Source organism: Clytia hemisphaerica, unplaced genomic scaffold (genome assembly GCF_902728285.1).
Source record: "Clytia hemisphaerica strain Z4C2 unplaced genomic scaffold, Clytia hemisphaerica genome assembly, whole genome shotgun sequence".
Taxonomy (NCBI): Eukaryota; Metazoa; Cnidaria; class Hydrozoa; order Leptothecata; family Clytiidae; genus Clytia; species Clytia hemisphaerica.
Window position 1 is genome coordinate 316,949 of NW_027103551.1, and position 12,513 is coordinate 329,461.

The window sequence follows — 12,513 nt, forward strand, 5'->3', positions numbered from 1 at the left end:
ATTGAAGAATCCTAAATAAACCTGTTTGAGTAAGATAGTATTTTGACTTTTGTTTGCTTCTCATATTTTGTGTTTATGGGAGTGTTTTAAGGGAACTTTCAGCTCAAATTTGTAAAAAACTTCAAATTAGAAAATTAGTCTCCGTCCAAAAACTTTTTGACTGCAAAACGTTTTTAAATTTAAAAACACGCTGCTTAGATGTCGTGTCTTCCAAAAAGTCTATTGTCTCGATATTTTTTCGTTCATGTCACGATTTTTCTTTATGTCGGCAATGCAATAACCAAGTAATCCATTTCGAACATTTTAGACTTCTTTTTTGTACCGCTTCCATTGTCACGATATTTTTCTGTCAAGTCACGATATTTCTCCAAAATATGGGTCAACGGTAAATAATTCGTCAGAAAAAATGACGAAAAAAAATTCTCAAATATTTCCAGATGACTTTGAGCAGTTTTTACTTTTTCGAGTCACTCAAAAAAATCTCGTATACCTTTTTTGAGAGAAGAAAACACCAAAAATCACTAAGTTTGGCCCCTTTTATCGTAAACAAAATCCAAAAACTGGTACACTGTTTTTAATAAAAATTACATAAATCGAGATGAGCCTCATTTAACCTAGGCTGCATGCATCCCCAAATTAGTTTTGATATATCAAAACTTATCAGAGGGGATGTGTGCAGCCTACATTTAACCTGAATTCGCCTTGGAATTCATCTCAAAAATTAAGATTTTTTCCTGAGATATACTTCTTCTCAAACGCTCACAAACATAGTAGAACCAAAATGAGAGGCACGAAATCAAAATTTTCTCAACAGAACTCATGAATATTCCGGCCAGAATTTGAGGCTGAGTGCTATTCTTAAAAAATTCTTGATTTTTAGTCAATGAAGTAAAGCCGAAGGCTAGAAGTGAATCTGCGTGGTAGGATTTGAAGCAAGTTAAATCCTACCAAAGTTGCGCGGGCCGCGTGGTTTTCATACAAACGCCAGATTGAAAATAACATTTATCGCTAGATTTCGAAAAAATGACTGCTCGGAAACAATGATATCACTAAATTCAATCCTTCATTCATTGTCAGCGAAAATTGTTAAGGGAACACTTTCTCTTGCCCGGGAAAGATTAAAGATTCACTTCTAGCCTTCGGCTTAAATTCAATGTTTTTAGTCTTTTGAGCCTTTGATCCATTTGATAAAAAGAACGACAAAAATTGTTATCAGAGAAAAAGATTTTCTAAGGTGGGGTGGACCGCTTGAAACGAAGTTTAGCCCTTTTCTAAAAAGAATAATTTTTAAATACGTCTTTTCTGTTTTTAACATAAAATCAAGTGAGAAATAGTCTAGCAAGCTAGACGACTAATTCAGACATATTAGAAATAAAGCAAAAAAGTAAATTTTAGTCGTCTAGTACCTTTGTGCACTAACTCCAAACAAAAAAAAAGTGTCAATATCGCAATTAAAATTTTTTCCCGCTCAAAAAAAATTCTTGAAAATAAAATGTGTGTGGATTTGTGTGTTAAAAATGTTTCATTTGAGTTGATTTTATTTTGAGAGTTTGTTGTTGCTTAATAAATTGTTTTCTCGCTACGCAAGTTTCTGCGTAGCTAGGCCCGGTATCTATAAGGCTGGAACACCGGATTCTTCCAGTCGTTTATACAAACTAAATCCCGTATCATTATTTGTGTTTATTATTAGTATTACATGGGGTTGGTGTAATTTAAGATGCACGATCTAACGATTTACGATTCACGATGCGCGATCCATGCATAAAGTATGCTGATTATTCCTAATAATTATCATAAAACTTAAATTATATAACATAATTCTAAAACAATGGCATAATCTTTTCTCGCTTTTGTTTACCACAGTAAATTCATGCAACAAAGAAAAAATAAGCAAGCAATGGAACTACGAATAATTACGACCGTAAAATTATGAAAAAAACTAACTTGCATAATATTGATAATGGAAGCTATCTTGTGAACATCTTACAATAGACAGAGAGTGAAAGTAAACAATGCACAAGAAATATTTTTGCTCTCCTCAGTCATCAGTTTTAACAATCATATTCGAATATAGGAATTTCTTTCTTAAAGCAAATAAAAAAATATATTGGCGAACAATATGTTTTGTGCACCGTAATGTACGAAGTAAAAAACGGGTGCTCTATTATGAGAAAGAATTTTCTTTCGGTAAACAATTCCCCTATATTGATTCAAGTTATGAAAAAGAGAGAGTACAGAAGGTGAATGCACGTGGCCTTCACTTTCTTACGATTTATAACTGAATTTAAATTGAAAAGAGAATAATTTGCATAATCTTACATAAATGATGTTTTTAAAAATAATTGAGTTTCAGCGAATGAAAGTTTGTAAATTGCCTAAATATTTTATCATGATTACCATAATTACGCATGAATTAACATATTTTATGCACGGATCGCGAATCGTGCATCGTAAATCGTTAGATCGTGCATCTTAAATTACACCAACCCTATTACATGCATTATAAACGACTCCAGTCTAAATGAGAAGTTGTGTAAACAGTAGTTTTGTGTGAGTTGTAAAACCTTTTACTCTTGTCTACCTCTGCAATAATAAAAGAATTTCAACTCTATTTTCGAAAACCCTTTTTTTGCCTCTTTATACTTCGAGGCAGGGTATCCATGAGTGTACCTTTGCGGCCAATTAAGTTTTTGTGTTCTAGACATTATGCTTTATACTTAATTGCACTGCGTTTTGGTACATTACACTACGTTTTGCTACATTGCACTGCGTTTTGCTATCTTACACTACGTTTCGAAAGATCAAAGTTGGAAAACTCGGTTTTGCCAAATATGGTTTTATTATTATTTTACAATACACGTTTTTTTTTTATAAGGAACCTTAACTTTGCTCTGAGCCTGGAGTTCCTTATTTTTACAGAGAATTTCAGTCTCAAAGTTCCTTATGGAGTTCCTTACTACATAGGAAATTTTGAACTTTTTGCCCCTTGAAAGATCAAAATTTGGTCAAATTAGTCCCAATAAGGTACATTATTTTCAAATCCACTTATTCTCAGCCTGAGCAGTTCCTTAACAATTCCTTATTTTTTGAACCATTTTCAGCCTCGAGTTCCTTATAAACGTGTTCCTTATAAAAAAAAAAACGTGTATCTTTTGTATGTCCATGAACATGTCAATCTTCGTGATTTGAAAAGGAAATGAAATGAAACTCATAGACACTCTCCTCCATAGAGTCAAAGAGATGGTTAAGTCTATTTATAACTTTCCGAAAGTAACAATAAGTCTACTATTTGCATGAGGCACATATTTCTATTATTTACATATTTTTCGTTTGAGGTCATTTCACGATTTCACTATGAGAGAAAAAAAATCAAAAAATATTAAAATAGTTTTAAATATCTTTTGGTGTGTTGGTGGTTGAGGGGTTTCATTATTTTTTTACCGGAGTATACTGATGATATTTTTGTATTTCTCCAGTTACTACATAGGGCTAGCCCTACATGAGGCTCAAGCTGTTCTTAATTTTTAGCACTTTCAGCCTCTAACTGTTCTTATTTTGTTCTTATTTTTTTTAGGTATTTTAGGTTAATTTTCCTATTTTCGTATTTTACCTAATTTGGACCCATTTTCGACAAAAAACAGACAACTCAGCCTTGGGCTTATATTCTTGAATTGTTCTTAATTTTTGGCCATTTTGAGCCTCATTGTTCTTGTAAAATTTTTCTTATAAAAAAAAGTGTAGCCGAGATGTGGTTTGAAAAAAACACAAAGAATTTGAGACTGTTTGAGAGAACCAAAACTTGAAATAACCTGAAATGTAAAAATTTCTGATTTTTTAGATGACAAATACAATATACCTTAAACTTCAGTAACTGTATCGGTACTTTGCGCCTTACTTTGGCGACCAAAACGAGAAAATTGGTCAAAAATACGGATGCACGATTGCAATGATTGATGGTGATGATGATGTTCTCAGGCTACGCTCAGTACGCTTCAATGCCGTTAAAAAAACCCAATAATTTACGAATTTATTTTTCGACCAGCTATGTTAACTTATGGTGTATGGGAACAAGTGCGTATGGACCATGGTCAAGAATTCTGTCTTGTCAGTTTCGCTCAAACTATTATGTCACACCATAGGCTTGTTGGTACTTCTGAACCTTTTCGCATGACAACTTCGACGAAAAACAACGTTATTGAACGCTTTTGGCCCGAGATGAATACGCGCGTGAACTACCCTCTTAAACGTGCATTGGACACTATCATAGCTAATGACATCACGGACACTCTTGATGAAAGTGATCCCGTATTCAAGTTTTGTTTATCCTGGCTTACGTTGTATATTTCAAAAGACGCAGTGGAACATTTGCTCAATTCATGGAACCATCATCGAGTACCAGGTTTTAATGGTTGCATACCCGCAGAGAACATGCAGCAATCTATGCACATGGCACAAGTTGTAGAATTTTTGGTTCCCTCGACCCCTGAGCTTGTTCGAATGTCGGCTTCCGAAAATGGAAGTTTTTTTGAATCCAAAAATTTAAGTTTTGACGTCAATATTGTCGCCAATTTTGGGTGATTTCAATTGAAAAATATGAAAATTTTGCCCGATAGATATTTTTTCTTACAAATGCTATCGTAAAATTTCATCTTTCTTCCATCACCCTATGTATCAGAAAATCTCAAGAGGTACGGTTTTTTGAAAATTATCGGCAGCCTTTTTGAATGCAAAAAAAACTTCCATTTCTGAAATCCGACTAGACTGTACATATTTAGTTAAAGAATTTTAAAATGACGGAAAAAAAACAAAAACTGTATTTTTTTCCAAAAGACTGAGCCTTATACACCCTAGACAGGAGAACCGTCGTGTGTTTTTTTTATAATTTGATGTACACAAGACGGGTTCGAGCTGTGAGTCCAATATTGGACTCACATTTTTTACAGTGGGAAATTCGAATTTAGCGCTGTCCTCACTTACTAAAATAAAAACCAAATTTCGACAGTTGCGCTTTCTCTAAGAATGTGTGACCAGTAAAAGAATAACAAAATTTGATTGGCTATGTTTTCAACCGTTATTAGGATCTGAGAAATTCAAACTCTCAGCCCGTACCATGCTATACATTTCGCCATCAGTTTATCAAAGAAGAAATCATAGCATGGATTCCCAGGCTACCATTGACCTTTGTTGAAAATCCTTCCAAGGATTTAAATCTAGCCCCCTCGAGCTTTTACAGATTTGTGATTTGGACCTATACAGCCCCGCCTTGGGCTTGCTCTTGAATTATTCTTATTTTTTGGCCAGTTTGAACTTCTTGTAAAATTGTTTTCACAAAAAGGAGTATAGTCTGGTATAGTTGTACCGGTTGTATTATTTTCTTTTCTATCTTCCGTTCTTATTTTTGACTATTTTGATCATGAAAAAAATATTTAGAAACAAAATTGGTTTTCCTATCTGCATTAAACTGGACTCTCGAGAAGTAATTTTTATTTCATAGTTTTTTTATGATTTATATTTTGTCAATTTCATAGAAAATATACCTTTCCCGTAATTCAAATATCGCCCGGGAAGGTGTGTGTTCCACCGTTGTGTTTAAAAATTTTGGGAGGTAAAAATTCCGTTTTGCTTGAGATTGCTTAAGAAAAGTCAGTTTTCGTGTTCTAACTTTTGATGCCCAATTTTGTTCTGATCTTTTTTGTTGCAGCATAGTATAAGAAAGCCACGGCTTTCTTGTACTATGGTTGCAGCATGTCTGCAATTTCAATCATTCTTTTTTTTTATGAAAAACGAAAACTTGTAGATAATCCATATATCTAGAGGACAAATTTTTATATATACTAGTTCTTGGTGATAAAAGAGATTGAAATAAAATAAAAAAAGGATTTTTTCTTCGAATTTGTTTTTTTTCTTTTGTTCCATTGTTAAAGATAATATATTTTCCAATGTTTTGATAGTTTGTTCGAAATTACTTCCGGAAAGAAAAAAATGAACGAGAGCAATCGAACTGAATTTGTTAACGAATTTTCTTCTTTTGGCAATATTTGCAAAATAAAGTAATAAAATTTCTGCTTTATGTGGCTAAACTATTTTACACTCCTGGCGGCTGCAATGCAAGGATTGCAGAAAATAGCTCTAGTGTAGCCTTAGCTTTAGTCTGGGGAAAATATTGTCACTTTGTTTCGTCACTTTCACCTGACCGACCAAATTTTTTTTTAATTATTACTTGTCCTCGGTCAATATTTCAAAATTTGTCGTATTTCCCGACTTAAATTTCCAATTTGGTCACTTTTTTAACACAAGTAGCAAATGAAACAAACATTAGCTGAATAATTAGTCTCTTATAACCCCTTTTTTCTCCGATAAGGTAAACGTACCTTTCCCGGGATCCTGCACTGTGGAAATAGAATTTTTATATACAAATCCCAATGGGGGGGGGTGTACTAGGTTTGCGAGGTGACGGGTATGTCCGAGCCGAAAAATCGAAAATCGACCCTTTGAGAGACAAAATTTTGATATTTTTGGGAACCTTAGAGAGACTTTTCCCTAAGTTTTGGTAGATTTTACCAATAAATTTCTTCCAAATTTTGGCAAATTTTCACCAAATTTTGGTCAAATTTTCTAAAAATGTGACCCTTGGCGAGAATGAAATTATTTCGTGATTTTGGGACCCTTTCAGAGACTAACTTATGAATTTGTACCCCTTTGAGAGACTTTTGAGGTATGAAAAAGGGTACCCATGGCTCGCACATACCCGTCACCTGTTTTGTCCAAGTGCACCCCCCCCCCGGGCCAAGAATCTTGCCGGGCGGTACTTCGCTTTTTTCCATTGAAATGCAAAAGTAAAACTAACTAATTTCCCGTGTAGTATTGTGCAATCGATATTTTCTTTTTCAAGTTTTTGAGCTTCGGCTGTTTTTGTTTTTTTGCAAAAAGTACACAAAACGAAAAAAAGAAAAAAACATCTTCGAAAGAGAGTGTCTGAGATTCGGAGAACCAGGGAAGAAAAGATAAGATGCTGATTTGACCACAAAAGCACATTTGTTTGCGTGATCGAAAGCAAAAGGTTTTTTTCTGATCGCGTGATCTTCCCTGTTTCGACAAAAAGATTTGAAGTATTCTTTTTATAAGAATGTCCACTCTTTTTTTAGTTCTTGTTTTTTAAGCCTTATGTTCTCTCATAAATGTTCTTATTTTCAGTTTAATTTGCTGAAGAATTTCCGCAGCCTGCTAAATTAAGTGGGTTGCGTGCGTGTCGTGGGTTCGTGGGTCCGTGGGCTCGTGCCCTCGTGGGTGCGCGTGGGTTGAACTTGCTCGTGGGTGCGTTAGTGCGTTCGTTAGATAACAGCAAATTGTGCAAATTTGGACTTTGTGAAAAGTTGGATCATTAATTTTGTCTAATTTTTTGCATGAAAGTATGTAGAGTATCATTGTAGGTAAAAGATGGCTGAAGCAGATTTTCAAAGTAAATTTTTTTCGGCTCAAAAAAACGCATCTTTAGCTATAAGAATCACTATTTATAAGCATAGGTCGATGTTCTTAACCAAATTACTCAAATTCTAGACGAGATAAATCATTATTTGCTCATTACATTAAGTCATAATTTGGAAGAATGTTTGTGTTTAGACACGAAATACTGGTTGGTAGACATGTTTTTATAAGAAAATTGGCCTACTTTAATCTTTTCTATAATCACTTATCCAATTACCTATCATTTATTAGCTTTTCTCGAGATGCTCCAAGATGCATAACTGTAAACCTTCGAATGTGACGGAGCCTGATTTTTGAGAAAAAGATATTGGACAAATTTCAGCCAAAAAACGACCTTGAAAAGCCGATGATACGTTGGGAACGGGGTTAAAATGGATCCCTTGCGGGGCCCGCAAAAATAGGCCCTCGATGGAAAACGAGACCTTAAAAATATTAATCAAACTTTACACATGCACTCTCTATGTACGCTCCCGGGGAGAACGTTGAGCGTTATGGATAAAAGCTTTAAATGGATTTTGGAGCATTTTTGCTTTCAGTTTTTAGTTTTGTACATAATACTATTTACAAATTACCCAAACTTGATCGCCTCACGTTACTGTTAAAGTTACTGTTTCGGTAGTCCATTCCATCATAGATTTTATGTAAAGAAAAAAAAACATATTGCAAAAAATTTATATTCTTCTATTTGACATTGGAAGACCTACTTTAGGCGTACAAACTTTCATGAGGTTGCAAAATTGCGAAATTTACTTTCTCGAATTTGAGAAAAAGATTTTCGCGAGCATAAACTTTTCCGAATCAGAGGGTAAATGTGAGAATATGTTATAAAAATTTTCCTTAAATCCGATAAAAACGGTCGCTCTTCGACTTTAAAAATGAATATGCGAACACCTCAACTTTCGCGAAAAAGGCCAGAATTCGTGAAAAACGCGAAATTTCTACTCGCAAAAGTTTGTACGCCTGAAGTATTTGTCAGGATATGCGGTTGCAAATTATGCTTCTGAAGACATTATAAAATAGATCAAATATAAGCTAAAACCACAATATTTTATGGAAAATAAAGTGGCAACTCTTGACAACTGCCAAATTAAAAAAAAAACGGAACTCTTTTAGGGGTTTGGATATCCAATAGACCAATATTCTCCGCCTCTCACACTCTTACCGTACCGCAACCCTTACCTTACCAAAAAGCAAAGTATGGAATACAGAGTACGTCTACTCCATTCAAATGTTTGGCCCTGAACCCCCTGGATGTCCGAGATCCTCAACGGGGTCCCCCCTTGGATGTCCGGGTCTCCATGAGATCTAGAAACCCCCTGGATGCTGGATGTCCGATATCCTCAATATGGAAGTTGAGGGTCCCGGGTGTCTAGCTGGATGTCCGGACCCATGAAATATAGAAACCCCCTAGATGTCCGGACTCATTTGAAATTTAGAACCCCCTGGATGTCCAAGATCCTCAACGGGTCCCCCCCCCCTTGGATGTCCTGGGCTCCATGAGATCTAGAAACCCCCTGGATGCTGGATGTTCGATATCCTCAACATGGAAGTTGAGGGTCCCGGAGGTCCAGCTGGATGTCCGGACCCATGAAATCTAGAAACCCCCTGGATGTCCGGACCCATGAAATCTAGAAACCCCCTGGATGTCCGGACCCATGAAATCAAGAAACCCCCTGGATGTCCGGATTCATTTGAAATTTAGAACCCCCTGGATGTCCGATATCCTCAACATGGGGGATACGGAGTTCATCTGGAAAAGCCCAATTCACATGAACAATTAGGACTGACAAATTATTTTAGCTTTTTCTAGGGAATTACTTAAATTGGACCATTTATAATTAGGTCATGAAACCATTGTGAAATTCCCTTCAAGTAAAATGAGTCATCACAAGCGATTTGAAATACAGATGAAATAAAACAATCTTAAGATATTCCTGAACGTTTATAGCGCTCTTGGAACGTTCCAGAACGTTTATAGCGCTCTTGGAACGTTCCAGAACGTTTATAGTCATTCCAGAACAAAATTCTTTTTTCTTGAACGTTCAATTTTGTTTGTATTGACAGTCGCTTGTGATGACACACATGTTTTTGAAAAACAATGAAGTCTTTCATTTACCTGCCAGAATATTCCCACATCTCCAATATCACCACCATATCTTGTCAGGTTGATATAGACCGAATGTTGGCCATTGACTGGCTCTTCTACCAGGATCTGAAAAAAACGAAAGTAAGAATAATCATTAACAATTTACGCAAAAAGCTGCATTATATATGAGTCAAATGATGTTAAGCTCAAGTAGCTACTTTTGCCACTCCCATAGATGAAAGACCATTTAAGTCATAATTGTCATGAAAAAAAATCAGCAATTTCCTATTATATGGCTTTAAGTTGACATTTCTAAGGATGATTATTAATCTTTCAAAGATTTTCTTTATAAAATCTCACAACAGTGATGTACTTTAAAGTTTTTAAATATTGATATATGGCTCTGGTTCTTAACTAATCGAGCACTCGTATGACATTGATTTACCACACTTGTTTTAAAATCTCACAACTTTAAAAAATAAATCAGCTCAGTTTATAAAAAAACTAGCCTGAACATTGTCAAACTTTGCCAAAACCAGATAGTTCAAAGCAAAGCTTATAAGGGTTTAAAGGAATTATAAGGCATTACCTGCTGTCCGGGAATAACAAATCCTATATAACCATAAGGGTCATCACTCAACAATATTGTAATCTTTGTTTCATTCGCTGAACCCATGGAAACATCCTGTCCAGCTCTTAGTTCAATAAAAACCACAAACGTTTCATTTCCTTCAGGTAGTTGATCGTCATTGATAATGAATGAACATTCTCCATTGTCAGAATTTGGTTCAATACTTGATGGTGCTTTGATACTTTGGAAATCTTGTGAAGCACTTGCCTCCAACTAGAAAAATGAACCCAAAAAGTAATTAAGATTAAACTTGCATATTTTTAGAAAGAAGTATTTGTAAAAGGAAGAAAACTCCAATATTCTTAGCTCGAACTTATGAAAGATTGTATTCAACATCTAGAACATTTAAAAAAATGAAGTTAAAAAGATATAATGTTATATCTACATCTACATCTTAAAATAATACCAGATATGTTTATGAAATACCTCAAACAAGCAACTTATGTTCCCTTTAAAAGTTCAAGAGCTTAGGTGCTGCGGTGTGCTCTTTGCAAAGTTTTTTATTTGAACGTTGCAATTTGAATGTTGCGATAGATGATAAATACAATAAACATTAAATTTTACCTTGCATATGAAAAATATCCTTGTGGTTAAATCACCAGACCGTTCAATTTCAATTTTGACTTCTTCATTTCTTTCTTCCACATAATAGTGTTGTTGGGTGAAATTCAAATAACTTTGACATTGGAATCTACCGATTTGTGTTGTTAAAAGAATCAGGGTAACCAAAGATATGCTGTTTAACAAGTTTATCACATTATTCATTTTTTCTGAAACAAGAATTATACAAAGATTTGATAACATGCCATTCTCTGCTTTGAGCGGTATAGGAAAATTGGTAAACTCTACTGTTAATCTGTATTAAAAGTTATCTTGGTATTTATTCTTACTTATTGGAAATAGATAGAAAGTTTAACCCATTTCATGATATATACATACTAGTAAGGCTTCATACTTCTTGATTACGTAAATGATGTAATAAAATCTTTCATAATTTAATGCTAAATACATCATAATAAATCATTAACCCATAATTTTAATCTAATTTTCTCTTCCTTGTAATCCCTGAAGATTTTCTATTAATTTTCAAATGATAAAGATATTATAAAAATATTAGGATTCTTATCATAAGAGGAAGAAAAGGCTGGATTTAGATGAATTATTTATTTCTTAGATTTAATACTGTTTCAATTAAAGTGATTATCAATGAAAAATAAAAAGAACCATTCAATGTGTGAATCAAATAATACAACACTTCAAAATGCATTAAAATTTAATAAGTATCATAACATCTTCCAAAAGCTTTCTGAAAATTATCCAGCCTTAATGTCTTTGAATCATGGAAAGAACCTTTAATTACTTACTTAGATTCGTTTAAATGACAGTATTTATTTATATATATGAACCAAGAAGTGTCTTCAAGCTAATTACAGAGGCTGCAACACCACTTTGAAAAGGATAGAGCCATGATATACCGACTAAGGAGGTACCACCAGATGGGGCGAACAGACAAATTTTTTAGAATTTTAGCCCTTCTAGATCACCTAAAACAGGTCTATTTCAAGCAGAATTTGGCTTGATTAGTAGATTTTCTTTTTGTATTGAAAAATTGCGTTTGGACCAAAGCCTGATCCCCTCTCCTCTCGCTGCCACAGCGCCCAAAATAATACGAAAATCTGGATGATTATTAAAAGCGGAAAATTGATTCACCACCGATAAATTTTAGTAGGGGGGAAATTTGTAAAATCGCTCGAATCTTTTAGTCAAAGCACTTTTCATACATTTTTGGAAAGCTAAGAGGTAGGGGAATCAAAATAGCTTGGGTGCCAATTTTTTTTTGGACACTTTGGTGTGATTTTCGGACAAATACGACAGTCTTAGGCAAAAATCATAGGGTGAAAATTAATGAAAATTTTAGCTTGAGAAAACGGAGACCTGTTGTATATTTTTGGAAAGCTCTCAAAAAATTAAGATTAGTGATATATTGCAAATATAGGTGATTTCTGTACCTAACTTGAGATATTAACCCTTAAGAGCCATTTTCTGTAAAAATCAGGCAGAATCAGGCAGGTTGAGGAAGTGATATCCTCAGATTTTGCCAATTTTTGGATATTTTGCTCAAATACATGAAAATAACATCCTGTGAAAAATTTTTTGAAAAATCATTTTTCGTTCCGAAGATATATGGGCCTTTAAAATTTGGGCCCATTTGCCCAAAAAATTGGGTGCACTTTTGATAAATCTTTGACTTCAAGAGCAATTTTAGACATGATCAAGCTTAAGATTCGTTTCAAAACATATTTTCCTGGAA

At 34.3% G+C, this 12,513-nt stretch overlaps 1 protein-coding gene across 2 annotated transcripts in view; it reads right to left on the reverse strand.

Annotated features, from left to right (window-relative positions):
- LOC136800178 (adhesion G-protein coupled receptor V1-like) overlaps positions 1-10,973 on the reverse strand; it is an 81,256-nt gene extending 70,283 nt beyond the window's left edge. For both annotated transcript variants that reach the window (XM_067056794.1, XM_067056793.1), the window contains exons 1-3: positions 10,767-10,973; positions 10,161-10,415; positions 9,602-9,697 (exon numbers count right to left, since the gene is read on the reverse strand). In XM_067056794.1, coding sequence (XP_066912895.1) covers positions 9,602-9,697; positions 10,161-10,415; positions 10,767-10,967 — 552 coding nt within the window. In that variant the 5' untranslated portion in view covers positions 10,968-10,973. The remainder of the gene's footprint in view (positions 1-9,601; positions 9,698-10,160; positions 10,416-10,766) is intronic.
- Positions 10,974-12,513: the final 1,540 nt, after the last annotated feature.